Raw genomic sequence first — 27,494 nt, forward strand, 5'->3', positions numbered from 1 at the left:
TTCTGGTAAGAAGAATATCGAACACCTAAGCCAATTTGCCTTGAGGACATTTGCCCATTGGCAAATTTAAGCTTCAATTCTGAAACATCAAAGGCAAGGGGTTTAGAAATCAAGGCTCAAGATCCCATGTAAGGTGGCACATAGAATAGAAAATTCTCTGCATTAAGTTAGACCTCAAAGGGCTATACCTAGAATGAAATCTGCCGTCCTCATTTCCCACCCACCCCAAGGACTTCCATGAAGGTTGTCTAGACACTAAGAGGAGCAGAGGAGGAAAGAAAAGAGAAATGGCAAAGGAGGGAAACGTCTGTCTAAAAATCTTTGGCCACAGCCTGGCCCTCATTAGGATTTACTGACCAGATTCTCATCACCTTGATTGATTGCGGAACTTCAAGCTAAGATTTTGGTCGAAATGATCCCGAGATCCTTGGCAAAAGCAAATGCAAATTATTCCTAAAAGGTATCTTCATCCAAGCCTCCAGGACTCTCCAAATAATTTTGCAAGGGCAGTAAGAAAGATAACCAAGCATACAGGGAAACCAAGCATACAGGGAAACAAAGCAACATGGGCAAAAACATGCATAATTACAGGACAACTGAAACAGACCTACTAAGACTTCAGATATTAGAATTAACAGATACAAATTATAAAACTACACTTGCTGTATTTAAAAAATTAAATGGCATGATTGAAAATATCTCCAGGGATAGGAAACTACAAAAAAAAAGGAAAAGTAATTTGAAAAAGAGTCAAATGAAATTTCTAGAAATGAAAACACAATGACTGAAATTTAAAACTCAATGTAGGCTGGGCGCGGTGGCTCACGCTTGTAATCCCAGCACTTTGGGAGGCCGAGGTGGGCGGATCACGAGGTCAGGAGATCGAGACCACGGTGAAACCCCGTCTCTATTAAAAAAATACAAAAAATTAGCCGGGCGTGGTGGCGGGCGCCTGTAGTCCCAGCTACTCGCAGAGGCTGAGGCAGGAGAATGGCGTGAACCCAGGAGGCGGAGCTTGCAGTGAGCCGAGATTGCGCCACTGCACTCCAGCCTGGGGGACAGAGCGAGACTCCATCTCAAAAAAAAAATAAAAATAAAAATAAATAAATAAATAAATAAATAAAACTCAATGTATTGCATTTGCAGCAGATCAGACCCAGAAAATGACAGAACTAGTGAACTGGTGGGCAGATGAGAAAAAAAAAATGACTCAGAGAGTAGCCTAGGAAACAGCATGCATGAAATGGTGAGAAAATCTAATATATGTTTACTCTTGAGTTTCAGAAGGAGAGAAGAAAGATATTTGCGGAAGCAAACTCATATTTTATCAATGGTAACTTACAAACTTTTTTGACATCTCTGAAATCAAGACACATCTCAAAACTGAAGGTTCTTATAATTACTGTTGGCCAGGCAGCAATCATAACGTATTTGTGCTATTCATGTTATCCTCACTTCAGCTGACTTACGTGCATTATTGGTAGTAAATAAGTTGAGTTTAATTGTTGTTTAAAATGTCTTCCAATACTATGATTCGACATTGAGAAGTTGTTGTGATACGTACTGCACTTCCAAAAAAGTTTGTTAAAAGTGTATATACAAAGGCCCACAGTCTGACATTAGTGAAGAAAATACTTGTAACTGAAGTAATGGCCACAGTTCAATGGTCATTAGATTCCTGCAAAGCAAGAAAAGAGAAATGGGAAAGGAAGGACTAAGTACTTAACAGGACCTAAGAAATAAAAATATTTGAGACTCTAGTTCAAAAAATAAAATATTTTTATACAAAGTTAATTTAAAACTAAAGATAAGTGGGAACTCAGTAATTAAATGAACAAATATAGGACATCATTATATGAGGAACCATAGATCAGGAAATTAATAAAAGTGAAAACTAATTTTCACAATGAGCTCACAGGCAGCCAAGGCAAAAAGGCAAATGGTGCATGACAGTCATTTGTCAAAAGTTGCATAATCATTAGAAGACAGAAACTTTCATTAACCCTAAATTATTATAAAAACTAGCATGGATTCTAATATGCCATAGAATATATAATTATATGGGTTGGCACATTATATAATTTAATCTTGGAGAAGAAACAGACATCTCAAAATAGTTGACTTTACACTGCCTGCTATTATTTTCGAGTCCCCAGGCAGCATAATCTGAAGAATTTCCAATAATCCTAATAAATTATATGAAATCCTAAAGTCTTAATCTTAAATATAAAATTAGAGTAATTGTTAGTAATGTGTAATAGCCATGCAAAAAAATGAGTTATTCGGCCGGGCGCAGTGGCTCACACCTGTAATCCCAGCACTTTGGGAGGCCGAGGTGGGCGGATCATGAAGTCAAGAGATCGAGACCATCCTGGCCAACACAGTGAAACCCCATTTCTACTAAAAATACAAAAATTAGCTGGGCGTGGTAGCGCACCTGTAATCCCAGCTACTCGGGAGGCTGTGGTAGGAGAATCACTTGAACCCAGGAGGCAGAGGTTGCACTGAGCCAAGATCGCACCACTGCACTCCAGCCTGGTGACACAGCGAGATTCCGTCTCAAAAAAAAAAAAGAGTTATTCTGTAGGTATGCCTAATCTAATAACATCAATGATATCAGAAATTGTAAGAATGACTACAAAGAGTTTGCACCTATGGGGGGCTTTTGATAAGAAAAAGTATACATGAAGAGATGGATTGGATATTAAAGACTTAGTAGGAGCAGTGTGAGGACAGTTTAGCAGGGCCAGAGGTAGGGAGGAACACTTAAGTCCCTATAGAGTTAAGACGGGTTATACAGTTTAATAACAAACATCCCATAATCTCCATGGCTTAGTATAACAAAAATTTACTTCTCACTTATGCTACGTACACAAAATTCATCAATGAGGGTTTATACTTCATATTCACTTAAGAACCAAGGCTGACAGAGGTTCTGCTATTTTGTGGATACACCATAAAGTACTGGTGACCTACCCCCAGTCCCCCACAACCCCATCACCAGCTACAAAGTGGCTAGAAAATTAGAGGAGTACTTGGTTATTTGACAAGCATTAAGTATCTCTGTAACTACTCCCAGGTATTAGTGCTTCTATACCACAAAATGACTTAATGTTTTGGAAGAGTCACAAAATAGAAACATCCACTATCTCTAAGGCCAAATTCATTTTACTCTATGCTAAATTTCTATTAAGGAATAAAAGGCAGTAGGTGGGCATTAATCCACACTTTTGCCTCTTAGGCAAATTGCTCTTTTTCTCTTCCTTCTCTTACACTTTTACTCCTGTGCATTTCTTTAAACGTTAGTCATTTTTTGGCCCAAGCCTGGATACACTGTAATACTTTCCTAGCATCTACTTAACCTACTCTCCTTTTGTGGTTCATTTCATTAATTTTGCCTTAACCTCAGTTGTTAAACATTTCATTCTACCCACATAATTCACATAATAATTCTCATACTACTTGGGGGACAAAGTCAGTCAAATAAATTCACTTGTCGTTAACAAAAGAGATCATAGGAAATTTCATCCACAAAAGTCTAGGAATCTCTTTACACAGACAAGAGGCTGTCCCAAGGGATCCAGGAGCCTTGCTAAGAAGTTTTATATAGAGACAATCTGAGTGGGATAGGAAAAAATCATGGTCTTCAGATTCGGACAGATTGAGTTTGAATTCCTGCTCCTTCACTTAGTGGTTGTATAACTGTGGGCAAGTCAATTAACCTCTCCAAACCTCAGTTTCCTCCTCTCTAAAATGAAACTATGAATACAGGAATTAGAGAGAAGGTTTGTAAGGTATCTAGCATATAATAAGTCTTAACCGAAAGAATTATTATTACCACTGTACATGGACTGATCAATAAACAGAAAGGCAATGTAAACTGACACAGAAGGAGAGGAGTTTCTACTTACAGATTAGAGGGCATGGTGCTTTAAATACTCAATGAACTCAAATATCAAAATTTTCCAAAACTGTTCTCAAAAATTTCTAGAAAGCAATATCAAAGAAATATAAATTATGTAAAGAGAAGGTTGACTATTTTATACATTGCAATTATCATAAGATTTATGTAATAAAAATTTACATGAAGCAAGTCAGAGGGAAATGGTTTGTTTATTAGGTTAACAATTACATTTTGCCTCTTTCCTAGGCATCAACTCTAATCAGTAAACTACAAAAAAGAATAGGGTCCATAAGTGGTTTTGCATGTCATTTTTTTCAGTACTGGCACATACACAGCATTCAATAAATATTTGTTAATGAACAAATGGATGCCAGCTATTATCTCTGGAATTGATGGTTTTCGTTTCAAGGAAGTTGCCTAACATGTTCTTTGATGATAGTTTGACAGTTTGACACTAGCCATTTCTGTGACTTATGACATAAATAATGGGGGATGGGGGAGAATGACCAACTGTGATGGTTAGTTTTATGGATCAATTTGGCTATGCTATAGTACTCACTTATTTAATCAAACACTAACCTAGATGTTACTGTGAAGTGTTCTGTAGATGTTGTTAATGTCTACAATCAGCTAACTTTAAGTAAAAGAGATTAACTTTTAATAAGGTGGGTGGATCTTATCCCATGAGTTGAAGGCTTTAAGAGCAAAAACTGAGGGTCCTGGATGAGAAGAAATTCTGCCTTAAGACTGCAGCATCACCTGCTGTGTGAGCTTCCAGCCTGCCAGCCTGCCCTACAGATTTCAGACTTGCCAGTCCCCACAATTGTGTGAGCCAATTTCTTAAAATAAATCATATATGTGTGTGCGTGAGTGTGTGTATGTATATGCATATGCATATGTATATGCATATATATGTATTTTATTGGTTCTGTTTCTCTGGAGAACACTGACTGATACACCAACAAAACTGTATATTATTTGAGGCTTTAAAGTACTAGGTATACATCAAAAGTAGAATGTACTAAATGCTATTACATGTCGCTGTAGACCATTAGTTTTAACTAAAACAATGCCTTCTTTATGTTCTTCTTTGATATCAATCCAAAATTACTGATTCCAGCCAACATCTATCACCATTAATGTCCATGTCCCTTGAATCTCTTTGCATAATAATGTATACATTTCTCAGAATCAAAACCAAGTATCATTGAATCCAATTAAAAGGGGGATCTAAAAGAATTATTTTACATATTATCTATAATATCAACAGCAAGGAGGCCTAGAATCATACAGAATACACTTATGCCATTTTAGTGTTTATGTAATAAAAAGATATCATAATTCTGTACTCCATACCTATTAATCTGTAGTTCCAACTTTTAGCATATGCCTAAGCAAGAGAAATAAAGAACTAACCAAATCCAGGCCAAGGAAGGATTTAACCAGAAATATTCAAAAGGGCCATAAATATTAATATACCAGAAACTATTTAAAACCTGCTTATATCACCAGAATAGAAAATGTCAGTGTTAACATACAAAACTAGAATAGGCATACCAATGTAATGCTGATACTGACAAACACAATATAAATTTATGTAACATGAGACACTTGGACCATGTTACAAAAATGCAACTGTTATTGTCTTGCACATGTCAATCGGAAAAAGGGAGAGAGAATCAGTGTCAAGGGTTGAAATAAAAATCGTGGAACGTAAGGCTGGCAGATTTTATTTATACTGGACATCCTGACCCCTTTACACACTTACTTAGAAAAGCAAAAACCAGAAATTCCTTCTTAAATATTTTCCTTCAGTTTTCCTGAAGGAAATCTCCAGATATTTCATTTCCTCTCTCAATGACTGGCCTATTACTAAATTGCTCAATGGGAGCAATTAAGCATCAAGTTGTACATCACAAATGGAGACAACCTAGCAATCTATTTAATCAACATAAACAATCAAACTAATTCAATCAATTTATGTGGCCAAAAAAAAAATATTTTCTGTCTCCTCCTTTCCCCTGCTCTTCTTTCATTCCCACATCTTATGGTCTGGTCACAGCAACAAAAGCCCATTTTACCATATATGGTTTACCTCAGTATGTCTAAAGAAGTACAACAATGCCTCTAGATTCCAAATGTCCAGCTATGTCAAAACATAGAAAGTATCGAGTCAGACTGGAGAATGGCATTATTTTATAGCTCCAGTTCAGTTTATGGTCTTCTCACAAAACCTACTAAAGTTAAAAAAGACTTAAAGTTTTTTTCTATAATTAATAAACTGGGTCAGGCACGGTGGCTCACACCTGTAATTCCAGCACTTTGGGAGGCCAAGGTGGGTGGATCATTTGAGATCAGGAGTTCGAGACCAGCTTGGCCAACATGGTGAGACCCTGTCTCTACTAAAAATACAAAAAAAAAAAAAAAAAAAATGGCTGGGTGTAGTGGCATATGCCTGTAATCCCAGCTACTCTGAAGGCTGAGGTAGGAGAATCACTTGAACCCGGGAGGCAAAGGTTGCAGTGAATCAAGACCATGCCACCGCACTCCAGCCTGGATGATAGAGTGAAAATCTGTCTTAAGAAAAATAAATAAAAAATAAATAAAATAAATAAGTAAATTGATGCTTTGTCTTTCCATTTCTAATTCCTTAATTTCAATTATACCAGGGTATAATATATGTTAAAAACATATTTGGAGGATTAATAGCCATAATTTTTAAATGAATGTAATAACTGATTATATATAAATTCATTGCCTAATCCTGAATAAGACTTTAATCCCATAAAAGATGTTTAATAGCAATTTTAACTACTAAGCACAAAATTAATAGTGTTAGGGGATTGAAAATTAAATTTCAGGGTAGCCAAAGCATAAATTCAAGAACTTTAGATAATTTTAAAGAGAACAAAATACTAAGAAAAAAAATTGCCATGTTTATGCAACTATGTGTAATAACACATTGCTACTCTATACGTTCATATAAATTCAGAATATTACTCAGAAGGGATTTTTTATAAAACATATCCTTATAAAGACAATGAAATAGCAAGAAAGCAATTTTTAGTTCTAATAGACTAAATCTTATTCACAAAGGAAAACAAAGAAAGTAAGGGGAAAGGCACTGAAACTCTGAGGTACTAATTACTCTGCTTTTACATGGGGGTAAGTAAAGCAGTACAATTCTATGGTCCTTATATACACAAAGCTTCCATTAACTTTTGATGAGTCTGCCTTCATGAGAAACACAGAATTACTTTCTCATATACAATTTTTTTTACTAGTACGAGGATCTCATAATGACACACAGTTCAGGCCCTACATTCCCACGCATGAGAATTCTCAGTGAAGTGACTTCACTTTTACCAAGGGAATGACTGAATTTTGTGCAGGATTCTCAAGACTGAATTTTGCACAGGATTCTCAAGACTGAATTTTGCGCAGGATTCTCAAATTCTTAATATATCAATCACATTAAAGAGTGCCCATTTTCACATATACACCATGGAATACTATGCAACCATAAAAAAGGATGAGTTCATGTCCTTTGCAGGGACATGGATTAAGCTGGAAACCATCATTCTCAGCAAACTATCACAGGAACAGAAAACCAAACACTGCATGTTCTCACTCATAAGTGGGAGCTGAACAATGAGAACACATGGACATGGGGAGGGGAACATCACATACCGGGGGCCCTGTCGAGGGATGGGGGGCAAGGGGAGGGATAGCATTAGGAGAAATACCTAATGTAAATGACTGGTTAATGGGTGCAGCAAACCACCATGGCATGTGTATACCTATGTAACAAACCTGCATGTTCTGCACATGTATCCCAGAACTTAAAGTATAATTAAAAAAAAAAGAGTGCCCATTTTATTTTCAATTGATTGGATAAATGGGATTAAAGAAAATAGAGTTATATATTAAAGGAATTTTCTACTACTCAGTTGCCAGTAGAGCTATGCATGAAGAATTCTTATTAAGTCAAAAGAGAACAGAATATATTTGAAAGCAGAGTTGACCCCCTTCATTCGGTTTAACGAATGGAAATACTCAAGATTCAGGTCACTATGGGCCCTTTTCCCTATTCAAAAAGAGACCCTCCCTATTAATAACCATCAGAATGCTCCACATTTTTAAGTTTGCAACATCATGGCCTCATTGCAAATTGGGTATTTAGGGAAAACTACATTTCCTTCCAAGGAAAATGTTTTAAAAATTCACAATTTCTCTATCACGCATTTTTTAAATAATAAGAACAGAAAATCTAACTGTTTTGCAACTAGGCTCAGGCAACTGCCCAGGCAGCCTATAGAACTGATATCAACAGTTTTATGCCTGTCAGAAAATCATTCTAAAGACTTTTTTTAATCTGAAAAATAACATCATCACTGTGGATTCCACCCTGAAATCCGAAGGCAGGAATTACATTGTGTTGTTAAAATGTTAGCAAGTGCATTTCATTTTTTGAAAAGGCAATTTAGTTTTCCTGAAATAAAGAGCTGATTATATCTCTTATTACTGTTACAAGAATTTGATATATCACAAAGTGAAAGAGTTACAGCATGTGTCAACTATCAACCAGGAAAAATGAACCTGATTCATAATTCACTTTGAGAATGTCTAGTTAGTCAATCAAGTGATTTGTAATCATGAAGGCTGCCAGAAATTGAATGAAGAATGGGACACAGTAAAATTCTTAGGTTTTTTTTTTCAGTATTCTTATTTTGTTATGTGACTTTTATTGCCATTTTTGATCACTGTTTCTCAGCAGCACAAATTAAATCACACATATTTACTTAGAAGTTTTTGACTACTAAATAGACTAAGGATATACAAGTTGAATGACCAGAGTACATAATGTCTTCCTACAAAATTAAAGGTTTTAGTGTTTACAGCTTGAACAAGGAAAATTTCATTCCTTCCAATCTCCTCCACTCTCTCCCCATTTTATTTGAATTATTTAGTAAATATGCCACTCATTCTAACTCGGTATATTTCTATATATTCTAAAACAAGTAAAATCATTTAACAGAACCTAGTTAATACCAGAAACCTTAAGCTTCTTTTTAATATCTTCATTGTAATTCCTCAGTTAAAACTATAATATAATATGATAGTCAAAGAACATTTAACCTGTAATTAATAAAATCTCAGTAAATAGACAAAATATAAAATCAACTTATAGCCTGACATATTACTAAAGGGGTAATGTGATAAATGAGTGTTTTTCAAAGTGTAAACTACTGAACCATGTAAGAATGTGCCATTCTGACAATACTGGCCATTATAAGCTTTTTCATCAGCACTGCATGACATAGAATTACACAGCTTTAAAGTAAATGGAACTTTAAATATGATAACAAATGGGCTCCTCCTTTGATTTACTCTTCATAACTTTCAAGCAGAAGGGTCCTTTTCCAACTTTAGACTGATTACAACACAAGATCTCCTTAGGGAAAGTAATAGAGTTCTTAAGCTCCATTATACTCATTACTGAAATCTAATATTTATTTTTTAAATTCAGCTGTATAAACTTTGTGGGTAAATTTCCAATAATAAATGTTTGGTTTTTCAAAATGACAAAATTCCAGACACACATTATACATTGACTCCAAGAAACTAGTATAATTATGGTGAGACCTTGGGAAAGATACTGTTTTCCACACTGAATATTCCCTGAAAAGTGTATCAGCACTCCACTTGGGAATTCACGTTATCACCATTATCAGACCAACTGCTAGAATCACCTTTTCTTTCCTATTTAGCTTATTCATTCATTCATTCCACAAATGCTCATTAAGCTCCCACTCTTGCCAGGTATTATGCTAGAAACTGGGGATATAAAGACAAATTTAAAACATAGTCTTTGTACTTGCCCTTAAGAAATCCACAGTCTAGTAAGAAGAAGACATAAGTAAATAAGAACAATGAAATACGGGCTCTAGAAGAGATCTGTATCTTGGAAATTTCAGTGACAGAGGTCAGTAGAGGACTTCAAAGTGTTCACCAAGCTCAATCTTGAATGAAAGTTGGTACCTATCAGGAAGCAAAGGGGAAAGACTATAATTGTAAGAAGGAGAATATGAATGAAGACAAAAGTGCAAAATAGCTTATCATGGTAGGACAAATACAAGCTAGTCAGTTTAACTGGGGTTTAACATGTAAGAAGTACATGTTACATGTTGGGTGGTAAGGGAAAAGGCTGCCAGAAGCCTCTTTCAAAAACATTTCATATTGATGGTTAGGCTAGTTATAATCAGGTGATGTCATGTACTTGTAGGATAAGGATCCTCTTCCTCATACCTAAAAGTAGTTTTGACTTCAGTGAGCATCAGTCCTACAAATTTTTGACCTTGGGATTTGTTTATACTGTAAAGAAGAAAAATGGAAAGATAATAACAATTACAAAAAAAAAAAAAAAAGGCAGGCCACAAGCAAAGCAAGACTGTAAAGAAAATTTACTTTGACAACCTGACAATGGTGATAACTCAAGTGAAAGCAACTAAAGAGGGCCAAAGCAACATAAGTGACTGTAGCAAGTTACTTATATATACACACACATATATATACATACTTCATGATTACATAAGATTTGGTCAAATTATAGATGTAATTAGTACAGTAAAATGAAGTTATGATTATTAAATACTATCAAATTATATCGACCCTGAACTGCAGACAGCTACGTAGATATACTACTGACTCTTGTAATAACATTATATAGAAGTCGAGCACTATGTCTCTGGAATAGCAAACTTGCAACAAGCATTAATGATGGCCACCCGTTGATCCACTAAATAACCTATTTGAAAATGGAAGATAATCTGTCCTGAAATTTCCTGATATCAGTAATACACTTTTTTTTTTTTTTTTTTTGGAGACAGTCTTGCTCTGTCACGCAGGCCGGAGCGCAGTGGCGTGATCTCACCTCACTGCGACCTCCGCCTCCCAGGTTCAAGCAATTCTCGTGCCTCAGCTTCCCAAGTGAAGTGTGTTTAGTACAGACAGGATTTCAACATGTTGGCCAGGCTGGTTTCGAACTTCTGGCCTCAAGTGATCTTCTTGCCTCGGCCTCCCAAAATGCTGGGATTACAGGCATAAGCTACCACACCCGGCCTGGTAATATATTTTTAAAATAAGTATACAACATATGTGATCAATATCACTCTTTTCTAATCAGTATGTATTCAAATAAGAGTCATGAATTAGAAGTTAGCTGGCATGTGTTATAAGGAATGAGAATGGAGATGACAGAAGCTAATCAAACAAATTTTAAGTATATTCACAGATAACAAATTATAACTTCCTTTATTTTTCACTGTTGTGTTGATTTCTTTGTCGTCCTCTGGGTTCAAGTAATGAAGCATCATGGTTCAACATCCCAATAATGTCTCATAAAACAAAGTTTAAGACAAATTGTTGTTTGATAACACTGCAAAGATAAAATAACATTAACATGATCTTTCATGTATGAAGATGACACCGACTCACCATCAATAGAGATGAGCTGCAAGTTGTTGTTCCATAGTTGAGATGGGCTTGCTGATCTAGCCAATTCTACTGCCAAAGCTCCACAGTGAATGGCAGCTTACATCTGTGAAATGATTATTACTAGTGGTCACAGAAAATAACAAAATAAAATGATCTATACAGAAATAAAACTTATGTCTTTGGTCCCAAACTACCATATTCTGATAAACTTTTAAAAAGTCACAGAAATGTATAAATACTGTATGATTCTTTCATTAAAAATTATACATGTAGTTACTCTGATCAATTCATTGTATTCTATATATTACTTACCTAAATATACAAATAATGAAAGCCTGACCCCCTACCTAAGAATGTTCTCAGCTATCTTAACTAAAACAAAGATTGTTTCTGACTTGCAAAATCAGAAGTGTATAATGATGATGCTCAAAACATGAAAGCATGCCAACTTTACATCCCTCATCACCAGTAGCAATAACTGAGGAAATTACAGAATATTTTTGTTAATTTTAGAAATATTCTCTATAGCATTAAATGTAATATGACTACAGCCAAAATTACTTTGACATTTCCTAGAATTCTGAAAAATACTTTCATTTTTTATGAAGAAAAAATATTTTATTTACTAGCTACAGTGTTCATTCTTGTTAATACCGAGGTTTTACGATAAAATAGTTCTACTGACTCCTGATATGGAATTTTATCAGTTTCTAGTTGAATCTCCTTCATAAAGCCAAGAAGCTGATAAAATATTACTGGAAGACATTGTTTGTAAGTAAAATTAATGTTACATGCTTCTTTATTATTTAAAAGAATAAGAAATTAGCTTAACAACTTAAAAATTAATAAGAAGCCATTAAAACGAGATATAAGTAAAACAAAATCACAATGCTAAGTGCCTATGATGAGCAAGGCACTATTTAGAGGTTCTGTGAACAAGTATAAAAATAACAAGGCATAGTACATAACCTCAAAGAAATCACAATTTAGATATTATTGAAACATTCTTCTTTCAGTTCTCCACAGTTGTTTACAAAAACAAACAGCTAGATTCTAACCCAGATCCTCTGTTAGGACAGGAAGGATGATGTGGAAAAGTACAGTATCACCTACCACGGCATGGTAGCTACCATAAGGATGCAGCTCTGGGGCTCCTCTTGCATATGGAAATAAGGAAATTTTAATAGAAATATTGAGAATATCTGCTGCAACCTGTGATGCAGGCCCACTGCCACCTGCAAACAAATAAAATTCATTCATTTTAAGACACCATATAAACATTTCCAGTCACAATTCTGTTTTAATGGGTCATGCAGCAAGTATATTCTCTTTAACAGCTTTCCATTATCATCCCCCACCAGCTCACCAAAATTGGATGTCTTCCACTAGATTGCAAACTCCTAAAGTTCCTCTTCATTTTGGTTTCCAATTTCTACAATGCCTAGCCAAACAAATAACTCAGTCTAGTAAGAAATTAAGGTTAAAACTGGCTACTATAATACTCTGTAACCAGTTCTATAATAAGTTTTATAGAAAGTACTACAGATACTAAAAGGAAGGAAAAACTGGCTTTAAAGAATGAGTTGCTGCTGGACAGAGAGAAAAGTAGAGAAAAAGCATTCTTAGTGGAAGAAAGGTAAAAAGTTAGGGAGGTACAAAAGGACACACAATATTCTGAGAATTTCAAGTAGTTTTTTGGGAAAGCAGCAAATAAGAAGACAAAGGCAGAAGAAATATAGCGGAGATGACTTATATGCTAAAAAGCTGAACCTGTATTCTGACTAAAGGAGTGAAGACAGGAAAGTGAAGTGATCATTAAAAAGATCTTGGCAGCAGTACGAAAGATGTGAGGAAGAACAAGACTGAAGGCAATGGACTAAATCACACAAGACAAAGCTGGCTTGACCTAATGGTATATGGAGTTATGGTGACCCAACTCATCACCAGTGACCATTAGGTCTGTTACCCACTAAGTCTCAAATCCAGGTACATATTTAGACAATACTACAGACACTAATTTATTTAAGAAAACTGTTTATGTAATATAATCTCCATAAAAAAAATGGCAGGAATTTGACACAGGAATATCAACATGTGAAAATATTAATAATGAGTAGTAGGATTAGAGGTCATGTTTTTCTCCTTGTCATTGATATATTCCAAATGTTCTACATAATAAAATTAAAAATAAATTCTACAACAATTTCTTGAAGCTGTGATAGCTAAAACTTGCATTAACCCTAAAGAGCCTCACCCAGGATCCCATGACAATATAACTGAGCCTAAAGCCTTCTTCACCACCACAGCTCACTATCCCTAAAATATTTATTCCTGCATCAGGACTTTATGCCATGTTCTTTCTGCTTCTGTAGCACCCTCTGGCCCCGAATGCCCATCTAAATCTCAACTTCATCATACCACCAGTTACACTGATCTCATACATGCATTACCTGCTCCATACATTTTCACATCCAATCATATTTAATTTATTGAAAACCATCTTCAGGAGTTCTCCTGTTTGTTCTTCCTACAGTTTTTATATAAGAACAGTCTAGTGCAAGTCAGTCCCATTCCAAAGCAAATGTTCATACATGACCCATTTATGGACATATGCACATATGTTTTGATAAACAAACTTACGTATATAACCACTACTAAAGAGTTTTCAAATCTATCTTCAGAAAAGTTGCCTACTGCTATGGGTTGAATTGTTTCCCCCCAAAATATGTTGTAGCCTTAACCTCCAACTCCTGTGAATGTGACCTTATTTGGACATAGGATCTTTGCAAATAATCAAGACAAAATCATTAGGGTGAGCCCTAATCCAACGTGACTGGTATCCTTACAAAGAGGTAGATTTGGACACAGAGACAGACATGCACACAGGAAGAACACCACGTGAAGGCAGAGATCAGGGTGATAGACTGTAAACCACGGAATGTCAAAGATTGCCAGCAAACCACCAGAAGCTAGCAAAGAAGCATGGAACAGATTCTCCCTCATACCCCTTAGAAAGAACCAACACCTTGATCTCAGACTTCTATCCTCCAGAATTCAGAGACAATAGATTTCTGTTGAGTCAGTCACCCAGTTTGTGGTATTTTGTTACAGCCGCCATAGCAAAATAACACAACTACTAAGGGAAACCATGATTTCTTTCGCTGAAAGTCACTAAAAACAAAAACATTTGTAAGATTACAAATCAAAAAAATATCTTGCTATTCATTTCTCAGTCTGGTAGCAAATGTGCTATTTAATAGCTAAGCCAATCTAGTGCCAAAAACTTCTAAGAATAAACATGATTCATCCTTCATCCTATATAGTATCATTTACACAGACAGCATCACATAATCAAACATTAGAGAATGTAATCATTCTATAGATATTAGGATAAGAGAGTAAAATGAAGTTATATAAATTTTTCTTGGTAATGGGTAGAGCTGCTTCGTGAATTTTCATGCTGTGAAAATGTGATCTGACCCATAATACAACCAAAACATAGTATAATGAGTTACTTGATGAGCAATAACATTGGTATAACCAGGAATGGGCTCTGAAGTAACAGATACTTCAATTCAAATCCTCGCTCTGTCACTCACTAGTTACAGGCGTATCTTGAAGATATTGCAAGTTTAATTCCAGATCACAGCAATAAAGCAAACATTGCACAAAGCAAGTCACACAAATTTTGTTTCCCAGTGCACATAAAAGTTCTGTCTACACTATAATGCAGTCTATTAAATATGTAATTACATTATGTCTAAAAAACTATGTACACACCTTAATTTAAAAATACTTTATTGCTAAAAAAAATGTGAACGATCATCTGAGCTTTCAGTGAGATGTAATCTTTTTGCTGGTGCCTTGATGACTGCTGACTGATCAAGGTGGTGATTGCTGAAGTTTGGGTAGCTGCGGTAATTTCTTAAAATAAGACAATAAAGTTTGCCCCATTGATTGACTCTTCCTTTAATGAAAGATTTCTCTGTGGTATGCAATGCTGTTTGATAGCATTTTACCCACAGTAGAGCTTCTTTCAAAACTGGAGTCAATCCCTTCAAATCCTGCTGTTGCTTTATCAACTAAGTTTATATAATGTTCTAAATCTGTTATTACTTCAACAGTGTTCACAGCATCTTTACCAGGGTACATTCCATCTCAAGAAACCACTTTTTTTTCCTCATCCATAAGAAACAACTCATCCGTTCAAGTGTAATCATGTAATTGCAGCAATTCGGTCACATCTTCAGGCCCCACGTCTAATTATAGTTCTCGCTATTTCTACCGCATCTGCAGTTACTTCCTCCTCCAAAGTCCTGAACCCCTCAAAGTCATCCATGAGTGTTGGAATCAGCTTCTTCCAATATCTTGTCCATGTTGATATTCTGACCTCCTCCCATGAATCGCAAATGTTGTTAATGGCAGCTAGAAGGGTGAATCTTTTCTAGAAGACTTTCAATCGACTTTGCCCAGATGCATGAGAGGAATCACTATGTATGGCAGCTATAGCCTTATAAAATGTATTTCTTTTTTTTTTTTTTTTCTGAGATGGAATCTTGCTCTATCACCCAGGCTGGAGTGCAGTGGCACGATCTCGGCTCACTGCAACCTCCACCCCCTGGGTTCAAGCAATTCTCCTGCCTCAGCCTCCCTAGTAACTGGGATTACAGGTGTGCGCCACCACGCCCAGCTAATTTTTTGTATTTTTAGTAGAGACAGGGTTTCACCATGTAGGCCAGGCTGGTCTTGAACTTCCGACCTCAGGTGATCCACCTGCCTCGGTCTCCCAAAGTGCTGGGATTACAGGCATGAGCCACCACTCTTAGACTCAAAATGTATTTCTTTTTTTTTTTTTTTTTTTTTTTTTGAGATGGAGTCTCGCTCTGTCGCCCAGGCTGGAGTGCAGTGGCGCAATCTTGGCTCACTGCAAGCTCCGCCTCCCGGGTTCACGCCATTCTCCTGCCTTAGCCTCTCTAAGTAGCTGGGACTACAGGCGCCTGCCACCACACCCGGCTAATTTTTTTGTATTTTTAGTAGAGAGGGGATTTCACTGTGGTCTCGATCTCCTGACCTCATGATCCGCCTGCCTCGGCCTCCCAAAGTGCTGGGATTACAAGTGTGAGCCACCGCACCCGGCCTCAAAATGTATTTCTTAATTAATGAAACTTGAAAGTTGAAATTACTCCTTGATCTATGGGCTGTAGAACAGATGTTGTATTAGCAGACATGAAAACAATATGAATCTCCTTGTACATCTCACTCAGAGCTCTTGAGTGACCAGGTACACTGTCAAGGAGCTGTAATAGTTTGAAAGGAATCTTTTTTTCTAAGCAGCAAGTCTAAAACAGTGGGTTTAAAATATTCAATAAACTGTGATAAACACATGTGCTGTCATCCTGACTTTGTTGTTCTGTTTAAAAAGCAAAGGCATGGAAGATTTAGCATAATTCTTATAGGCCCTAGGATTTTTGGATTGGCAAATGAGCACTGGCTTCAACTTAAAGTCACCAGCTGGTTTAGCCTCTAACAAGAAGAGTCAGTCTATCCTTTGAGGCTTTGAAATCAGGCATTGGACTTCTCTGCTCTAGCTATGAAAGTCCTAGATAGCATCTTCTTCTAATAGAAGGCCATTTCATCTACATTGAAAACACGTTGTTTGTTGTAACCACTTTTGTCAATGATCTTAGCTAGATCTTCTGGATAACTTGCTATAGCTTCTATAGCAACACTTGCTGTATACTTATACTTTTATGTTCTGGAGACCACTTCTTTCCTTAAGCCTCATGAACCAACTTCTGCTAGCTTCAATCATTTTCTCTGTAACTTCCTCAGCCTTCACAGAATCGAAGAGAGTTAGGGCTTTGTTCTAGATTAGGCTTTCACCTAATATTGTGGCTGGTTTGATCTTCTACCCAGACCACTCACACTTTCTCTACAATAAGACTGTTTTGCTTTTTTATTGTTGGTTTTTTCCTTGGAATAACACTTTTAATTTCCTTCAAAAACTTCCTTTGCTTCCACAACTTGGATGTTTGACAAGAGCTTTTGGCCTGTGTTGGCTTTTGACATGCCTTCCCCACTAAGCTTAATCATTTTTAGCTTTTGACTTAAAGTAAAGGATGTGTGACTCTTCCTTTCACTTGAACACTTAAAGCCCATTTTAGCGTTATTAACTGGCACAACACTTTCAATCTTGTTGTGTCTCAGGGAATAGGGTGGCCCAAGGAGAGAAAGAGGAATGGCTGATCAGAGGAGCAGTCAGAATACACACATTTATCAATTAGCTTTGCTGTCTTCAATGGGTTCAATTTGTGGCACCTCAAAACAATTACATCAGTAATATCAAAGATCACAGATCACCCTAACAGACACTGTAATAATGAAAAAGCTTGAAATAGTGTGAGATTTACAAATTATGACACAGAGTCACTAAGTGACACATACTGTTGAAAAAATGGCACCAATAGACATACTCTATACAGGGTTGCCACAAACCTTCAATTTGTAAAAAACGTAGTATCTGTGAAGCACAATAAAATGAACCACAATAAAACAAAATATGCCTGTATATGACTTGAGAAAATTACTTAACCATGTTTGAGCCTCAAACTCTTCATCAATAAAATGGTAGTTTCACATTTTATAAAAACTGAAGAAATTAGATGATATATGAAATGTGCTTAACATATATTAATAATAATAATAGGGCTTTACTATTTTTATTAAAAGGAATGTTTATAAATTAAGGATTTTTTTACACTTCTCTTGGGTAGGAAAAATAATTAAGCAAGCTCATGTAAGAACAAAAGTCTTGTTCACATATACTGTACACTAAATATTGCCTTTGGCTAGTTCCTGACTATAAAATGTAAGACTTTCGGAATTTTAAAACTATTTGTCAAAACTCAAAACACATTCAAAACCTAATCTTGGAACTAAAATACAAACACGATCTCAGTGACTTTTGGCTCTGTCGTTGACATTAGTTGGTATGCAGCTTTCAAAGATCTACAATACCACTCCTTTACTCCCTCAAATCTGTAAGCTTTCGCCAGTCCAGAAAAACTACCTTTACAATTTAGAGTTATATGAATGTAACTCAAATAGGATGGTATAATCCACTGAACCTTCTACTAGGAACTAGCAATGTGTTTGTTTATCTCTTTTAAATATAAATCTTGTAAAATATACATCTCAAAAATCAGCTAATTGAAGAAAACACATATTTTGAATTCACATACTTATTTTGAGAAATATTTAAATAATGCAAAACCCAACAAATCGCCAAATTCAAAAGGACCTTGTTATATCATGCAAACAATCTACACAAGATACAAATTATATTCCCATGTGAATTTCAATAACTGTGAACTGAAATTTGCTCCTATATCTACATATAAAGAAGTAGAAGAAATTGCACAATTAAGTCCAGAAAGACTGCAATTATTATGGAAAGAATGGTGGTATTTTTGTTAACCTCTTTATCTAAAAGAGCTATCTGATGGCCGGGCGCGTGGCTCATGCCTGTAATCCCAGCATTTTGGGATGCCGAGGCGGGCAGATCACCTGAGGTCGGGAGTTCGAGACCAGCCTGACCAACATGGAGAAACTCCATCTCTACTAAAAATACAAAATTAGCCGGGCGTGCTGGCACATGCCTGTAATCCCAGCTACTAGGGAGGCCGAGGCAGGAGAATCACTTGAACCTGGGAGGCAGAAGTTGCAGTGAGCCGAGATCGCGCAATTGCACTCCAGCCAGGGCAACAAGAGCGAAACTCCATCTCCAAAAAAAAAAAAAGAGCTATCTGCACTGGTCAAATTTGTTGGAAAATATATCAACAACCCACTTCTCCTTGTGAGAGAGATAACTATTCTTAGCATCTTTTTAAAAATTTTGGTGAGTTATAAAAACATGTTCAATGCTATAATAAGTTCAACAATATTAGCATCAGCATCAAAGCTAATGTATGGTCAAGACCAAACATAGGTATTTTTTTTTAATATTTATGAAAACAGGCCAGGCGCAGTGGCTCACGCCTGTAATCCCAGCACTTTGGGAGGCCAAAACGGGAGGTTCACTTGAGCCCAGAGTTCAAGACCAGTCCAGGCAACAAAGTGAGACCCCGTCTCTACAAAAAATTAAAAAATTAACTGGGCATAATGGCTCATGCCTGTGGTCCCAGCTCTATATGAGACTGAGGCGGAAAGATCACTTGAGCCCAAGAGGTCAAGGCTGCAGTGAGCTGTGTTGACACCACTGCACTCCAGCCTAGGCAACAGAAACCCTATCTCAAAAAAAAAAAAAAAAACAAATTTTATAAATATATTTATACACATATATATTTATGAAAACATGTTTTGCCTTTATTCTTAGTATAGTTCCTAACTTTAAAACAGACTTTGTTCGTTGAGTTTTCGAAATATGAATGTGCTTTTTGCTCAGTTAAACAACATAAAGGTCACTTTTCAGAAAACAATGTTATTTGCAAGGAGATAACTAAATTGACACATTTAATTTAAACAAAATATTTTGAAGTATTAAGAAAAACTCTAAGACTTTTTAAGTACTGATTTAAAGTTAGCAAACATGGCTGGGTGTTATAGCTCACACCTGTAATCCCAGCACTTTGGGAGGCCAAGGTGGGAGAATCGCTTCTGGCCAGGAGTATAAGGCCAGCCTGGGCAACATAATGAAACCCATCCCTACAAAAAAAAAAAAAAGAAAAGAAAAGAAAACAATAAGATAAAGTTAGCAAGTACCATATTCTATTTATTCAAGATACATACTAAATAATACTATAATTTGGGCTGTCCCCAAATTACAATTCCTATCTCCCAGGCTTCCTAGGCTGGAGTGCAGTGGTGCAATCTCAGCTCACTGAAGCCTTGACCTCCCCAGCTCAAGTGATCCTCCCACCTCAGCCTCCCAAGGAGATGGGTCCACAGGCACATGCCACCAAGCTGGGCTAATTATTGTATTCTTTTTGTAGAGGCAGGGTTTCACCATGTTGCCCAGGCTAGTCGCAAACTCCTGAGCTCAAGCAATCCATCTACCTCAGCCTCCCAAAGTGCTGGGATTACAGGCATGAGCCACCATACCGGGCCTCAATTCCAAGCATTTTTTCAAAAAGTGAACAGCAGGGAAAAATTAAATATATTTTCCTTTTATCTTAAAGTCCCAATATAGTAATATTAATAAAAATCACATGAATACATTATATTAAGAAAATATAATCTGTTAAATATTAGCAAAAGACCATACCAATTATTATGGATAGTAATCGGGGCAGCGAGTATGCCTTTATCTACTCCACATGCCTTAAGCATGATAAAAACTCAATAAATATGTGTTGAATATCTATACTTCGAGAATAATAAGCACAATGGTCACATAATTCTCCTAAGAATCAAATACAGAAAAATCTTAAAGAACTGGGCATTCAAAACAGGACATGAACAAATTTTTACATCACGCAAATCTAACATTGGTAAGAGAAAATTCTACCCCTTGTATCCACGAATTGTAAGTCACAGCTACAAATTATGTACTGGCTGTGTCAATGGAAAATACATAGCCAATGCTGGTTTTGAAATAATCTCAACTTGGTCTAAAGTGAAGTCATTAAGAACTGAGTAGAAATGGTGCATATATTTAAGCCCCTATAATCCTGGGATTATATATGGCCGAAAAAGTAAATTTACCACATTCTGTGTTATTTCTGTAAACACCACACCACATCTCTATGGAGAGCTATAATAAATAAGAAAGTGAGGTAACATATATGAACTACACAATGACTATATATTCTTGTGTTTCACTAGGGTCTCTGGTTTTAGCATTGCTGGTTTAGTGGTTAAGTCTCAATATTCTTACCGCCATCATCCTGGTTAATATTGTGGTCACGGAGAAAACAGGTTCATCTTGGGCTAGTTTCATTTATCCACACCTTTTCTCTTGAGTTTCATCTACCTGCTGGAGAGACACAGGGAAATTTAATCAGTGGAAAAAATTCCTTATATTACAGATATTTGCCGGAATTTTCTATTAGACAAACAGTTGCCTTTTGAAATATTCTCACACACACCCTAAAGAAGCTTTCCCAGACAGAAATGCAAGAAAGCATATTTAGTAAGCGTGAGCAAATAAAGCAATGCCTAAATAAAAGGTGCACTGAATACTGGTATCTCGATGACATTAGATCTCTCTTCCCCAACTTAATATACCACGGAAATTTTCCTGTTAGAAGCTGCCTAACATGTAAGATAATTTGACCTAAAATACAGACAAATAAATGTGTTACCTGGTCTGCTTGTTAAAACACAACTACCAGGCCGGGTGCAGTGGCTCATGCCTGTAATCCCAGGACTTTGGGAAGCTGAGGTGGGCGGATCACAAGGTCAGGAGTTTGACACCAGCCTGGCTAACACAGTGAAACCCCATCTCTACTAACAATACAAAAAATTAGCGGGGCGTAGTGGCTGGCGCCTGTAGTCCCAGCTACCCGGGAGGCTGAGGCAGGAGAATGGTGTGAACCTGGGAGGTGGAGCTTACAATGAGTAGAGATCATGCCACTGTACTCCAGCCTGGGTGACAGAGCCAGACTCCGTCTCAAAAAAAAACAAAAAACAAAAAACAAAAAAAAAAAACACAACCACCTTGAGAATACTTACAGTACAGACAAAGCTACTATTAGCAGCCTCATCCACCCTAAAGAGAATGGTTACTATTATAAGTTCCCAAGTATGCATTTGTAGAAGGAAGCAGTAGTTTATTAAACCAACTTCTTGATCTTGAAGCAACAGATTTGGGAAAAGATGGTTTTACAATAAAATATATAACTCCAACCTCCAGTTACATTGCTATTTTTTCATAGGACAGACATGGCACTGTGTGAATATTATGACTCAAGCTTAGTCATCTCAACTAAGAATGAATTAAATTCGTTAGAGTAAAAACCTGAAAGGGAAAGTACATGCATGTAATTCTAAGTTGCTATTTTTAGAATGGGGTTTTTCTCCAAAGAGATTTTAAAAGTGTATTTCCACATTATTTGTGCTATTTTCACTTTAGTACTCTGGTATATCGGCTACTAAATAGAAACAAGAAACAAGCCCATTTTCCAACAGAAGGTCATTTATGATTTGAACATAGCATAAACTACATAAAAAAGGGAAAGTAATTTATTAAAGACCTGCTTGCTAAAACACTGAATTTCAGAGACATATACATGTAAAAAGACACTTGTGTTTATGCCCATCCTATTTTCCTGGTATTTAAAGAGATCAAAAAATTAACTGTAGAGTAAGAAGCCTATTGAAAACCTCATTATATCTAAACTACTTTCTTATATTTATTACATTATATCTAAATGGCTTTCCAGGGAAGTCCAGAAAATACAGAAGAGCTTCACAGGCTCTGTAGCAGCTTCACAGGCTCTGTAAGCAGCTTCCAGGCTAACAGGGCTTCAGTGGTTTTTCCCTACAGAAAAGATAGTCTGAGAAAAAAAAATCTCTGTTTCTCTATTCTCTCTCCCCACTCCTTCTTAAGAATAATCAGAAAAAAATGACAGGCAATGTGGAGTGAGGAAAAGACAAGCTGAATGGAAGTCAGGAAAACTGAGTTTTATTCCCTGCTCTGTGACATATTATATAGTCTTGGGCAAGTGACTTAGCCTTTCTTGGCCTCTGTCTTTTGTTTGTTTCATTTTGTTTCATATGGAACACAAGAAGCACTGAAAAAAATGTTTTAATTACACCTAGAGAGACAGCAGAGACCACAGAGGCCTACCCCCAACTTCACAGGTGAGGGCACTAAAACAGAGAAACACGCCCAGTCATAGGTGATTAGATTAAAAGACTTCTAACAACAGTCACAGCTCCAACATTTAAAAAATTATTTATTTAAAAAGACAAGTTATTTATGTCAAATTTTTAGAACATGCAAAAAAAAGTAACTAAGTAGCAAAAAGGATGATAACTGCCAAATTTAGGATAATTATCTCTTCAAGAAGCCATAAAGAAATATATTCTGGAAGGCTTCAATTGTACTGTTAATATTTTATTTCTCAAACTGGGTTTGGTGTACATGGATGCTTATTTTTCTTCATATACCATTTTGTATGAAATACTTTCTAATTTTTTTTATGTAACCACCAAAACATCTTTAATCAAAAGGTAAAACAAATGAAAACACTTCTCTGGAACTTTAAAGGTCAATGAAAATAGTTGTGTATGGTTTCAAATATTCTCCTGCTGAGTTTAAAAGGTAAATATCACTGCGTCCCCCAATATAAGAAAAAAAAAGTGTAATGTGCTAAAAATATATATATATAACTATTTCTAATCTAACTTAGTAAAATATAGAAGTACTACACAAATAGCACAAAACAAAATAAATTTTATTACTAATGGCATGATAAACCCATTTAAGACTATTGAGAGACATACTTAACAATTTGTACTTTAAATACATTCAAGAGTCACATCTAGTAGCCTAGTGTTTCATTACCAGATTGCTGGTTGTTTTTATTGAAACAAATAAGAACTGCAATAATTTACCTAAAGTAAGCAAAGGCCTATCTAAATATCTACATAGAACCTATGTGTAAAAACTAAGTGCCTTCAAAATATCTGAAATTTTCCAAGAAAGTACAGGTCATTCAGCAAAATATATTTACTGTATACTACCATAATAGCTATTTAATTGTTATCATTATGATGTAGATATATAATGGAAACAGATGCTCCTTTTCCCTTTCAGCAAAGGAAAGGAAAAGCATAAACTTGCTGATATTGCATAGACTACCACCATAGCACAATACAGGAAAAAAGACATTAGCACATGACAATATTAGTTTTTACTACACAACTAATTGCATAAAAAGTATAACTTGAGATCATTAAATCAATATAATTTTCAGCACTACAGAAGAGAAACAAATAGATTTGTATAACCAGCCTATTTCACATCTGCAGTTGGGAAAATACTTCTGACAGATTAAATATATGCAAAACGTTACCACTGCTTTCAGAACACAAGGAAAAGAGTGTTGTTCGGTTTTCTTTGCTCATGTAACATGAATTAGAATGATGCCTCTACAGAGGAATTTTTTTTAAGTACCAGTATAAATTGGTAGATCCTTTCTGGAAAACAATTGGGCAATCAATATCAAGAACCTTAAAAAACAGTCTATATTCTCAATCTAAGTAATTTCTCTTTTAATAACATATTGTAAGGGAATAACCATAGGGATGGCTAAAGATTTATTTAAAATGTTATTCATTACAATGTAGTTTATACTAATGGAAAATTAAAAATCTGAGTTGTCTAATAGAGCAATAATTAAAGTAGATATGTTAAAACATTATAGAATCAATATAAATTACTTTAATAATTTTAATCATATTACATTAAATGCTTAGAGGAATAAGGTTTAGAGAAAACATATAAAATGGCATTTCTAATTTTTGTAAATTCTGTCTTATGGGCATATACTACTTCTTTTATCATTAAAAGTTATTTTTTCTTTAAACAGTTGTATTTCTATGATCTGATATTCTCAGTCCAAAGTTTCTAAAATTCTTTGGGCAAAAGAGTCCTATAAATATTTACAGTTAAATTGACTTAAAGTTATGTTGATATGTGATTTGATCCTGAAATCTGGCACAGAAAAAGAAGTATTTGTCAATCACATAGACAACACCTTTTTTTTTCCTGGGTTAAACGGAATCCTTACAAATTAGGGAAAACTTTTATGGAACAAACAATACAAATGCTTCCTTAAGATCTATTAATATGATATGTAGTATGTTGCTAATTCAAGGAAATTTTCAATTACAAATATTTGTAAAGCAAATGAAGTACCCTATTGATTGCTGTTTCAGTATGCCAGTAAAAAAGTTTGCCATAGCTTTCCTAGGACTCTTAGTTTCCTGATTTTATTTTTACAAGAAGAAGCTGATTTGTCTTAGGCTATTACTGTCTATTACTTCTAGAAGTCTTGAGGAAAGGTGGGAAGCAGCAAATTCTGGCAATCTGCCTAAAGAGAAATCAATGAAACAAATTAATCCTTTGCAGGCTGCAATGACACAGTAATCCATCATTCAGAGCTGCTTTTATATACCAAATCAGAGAGCAGAGGAAAAGAGCCCTGGGGGATATCACAGGCAACAACTTACACCAACACTGGGAAAATACTGAGGAATCAGTTTATTTAAAGAGGATAGATTTCAGTTGATTGCCTATTCCATCAAATAAAGATTTTTCTTCCACAGTGTGGTGAACCCAAGGGCCAGTGACTGTATCTTCAGAATTCAGTACCATCTATGTTGGCTGACACCAATAGGAGATGAATGTTTTTAAACAATTAGCATCATTAATCAGTATGGTCAAATATCTGGGTAAAATAAATATTACTTTGTCCATCCAACTACAAAGTGTTATACACGGTCCTTATTTTCACCAGAAACTAGGTGTAAATTTACCCACTAATCTACAACTTAACTGACTAATTCCTGGTAAACCGTATTTGAGGTACTTCTTCACACATAAAATGTAACCATTTAAGATATATGTTACTTCCTAATGCTGTGTTAAGTTTAAAGACTTAAAATTTTTAATTCAAGCTCTTGTGTAAATTCCAGCAAGCAAGTCAGATTATAAACAAATGGCTTATTTTAAAATGATAAATAATTCTTTTGCTCATAATGTAGTTGACAGTGTTGGAAGATAAATGTGGTTTTCTTTTACAAATAAACTTATAATAAATGTACAGCAGTATATTCAAACTGAGTATATTTATTTATACTTATACAAAAGCCTATGTATTTAAATTTATTTGTGCTTCTGTAGAAAGTTATGCACCTTACTATGTCTTACTAGAATAATGCATTCTAAGTAGAAGTATATTTCCTTGATGAAAACTAACGGCAGGAACTACAAAGTCACAGTGCATTACTACTCTAAATGCATGCATCATATTTATGGTTAAATGTGAGAAGTTAGTAAAAGAAAAGAATTTTCAAGATTATAAACCAGAGAAAACTTGACACAAGAGTCCCTGAAATGTTAAAACCCCAGAATACCTAGTCACAGACCCAAAACAGAAAAAGAAGATTAAATAAATGCTAACTAGTCAATTTTTGAGTGGCATGTTCGATTCTGAGGTCCGTGGCCATATGATAACAATTCCTGGCCATGCTGATGCATTTTTAATTCAATGCATGGATCTAGTATTTATTGATTTAATAAGGTTAGAAGAATTACATTGTTGCTGCTACTGATGAACTGTCAGCAATTTAATCCAGTGAAATCTTACACAGAAATGTTTATTTTAGGGGAGAACAAGAGAGGAACAACAGCCATGTAAATTAATTCCTTTACTATCCTTGACAGTGACAAGAGCAAAATCCTTCTTTTCTAGACTGCTTTGGGCTCCAAACATTTTCTTTGATTAAAGATGTACCAGCTGATTGAGCTTATGGTGAAAAAGCTGCAGGATAGCCTTGTAGGTACACCTTAAAAATTAGGAAAAGCAATGACTTTCTCCCAGTATCCACTCCAGCCTCTCCTCATAGGTTTCAGGTACACACACACCCACACGCCTCAACCCTTACCTTGTCACCTAACAAGGTTTCAACGAGCCTGTCAGCGATTTCCTCTCTCTGGACCCTAAAATTTCCCACAGCATCATTAGTACACAGGAAGACAGAAGAGAAGGGAGAAAATAGAAAATTAACTTTCTTAAAAGCAATTCGGCCAAGAGAAGCTTTAAGGGCTATGTCAAAGTAAGGAGGTATTACAAGATCCAGAATCAGAAAGGGGGGTTAAAAAATTCACAAAAGTTGCTGAAACAAACACTTGGGGACTATTAGAAAGCTTTTTGCACTGCTGCACTACCCTGCTCCTGGGCTTATCTCCCCAACCTGGACACCTGGGAAGCATGCTGTGCTTCCGCGCTTCCCTCACTTTGAAGAAATGGAGCGCTGGTGGTGCTGCTGCGGAGGTCAGTGAAACTATGCTAATTGGTGAACCTAATTGCTTCAAGCAGTCCTGCCTCTAAACATGGAGAGAGCACAGATGATGGAGTCAGTC

General features: G+C 35.8%; 1 protein-coding gene across 11 annotated transcripts in view; it reads right to left on the bottom strand.

Annotated features, from left to right (window-relative positions):
- The window catches only part of LOC129457815 (uncharacterized), a 175,623-nt gene that overhangs the window by 134,182 nt on the left and 13,947 nt on the right, over positions 1-27,494 (bottom strand). For 6 of the 11 annotated variants that reach the window (XR_010114298.1, XR_010114294.1, XR_010114299.1 and 3 more), the window contains 4 exons: positions 21,276-21,374; positions 12,515-12,636; positions 11,402-11,504; positions 4,097-9,946 (listed from right to left, as the gene is read on the bottom strand). Coding sequence is in view for 1 of the 11 variants with exons in the window: in XM_055233338.2 (XP_055089313.1) it covers positions 21,364-21,374 (11 nt within the window). In the remaining 10 variants the exon portion in view is untranslated. Of the gene's footprint in view, positions 1-4,096; positions 9,947-11,401; positions 11,505-12,514; positions 12,637-15,181; positions 17,578-21,275; positions 21,375-27,016; positions 27,072-27,494 lie in introns of those variants that run through there. The other 5 variants (XR_010114296.1, XR_010114297.1, XR_010114295.1 and 2 more) reach the window with 4 other exon arrangements.

The sequence above is a fragment of the Symphalangus syndactylus genome, chromosome 11 (assembly GCF_028878055.3).
Source record: "Symphalangus syndactylus isolate Jambi chromosome 11, NHGRI_mSymSyn1-v2.1_pri, whole genome shotgun sequence".
Classification (NCBI taxonomy): domain Eukaryota; kingdom Metazoa; phylum Chordata; class Mammalia; order Primates; family Hylobatidae; genus Symphalangus; species Symphalangus syndactylus.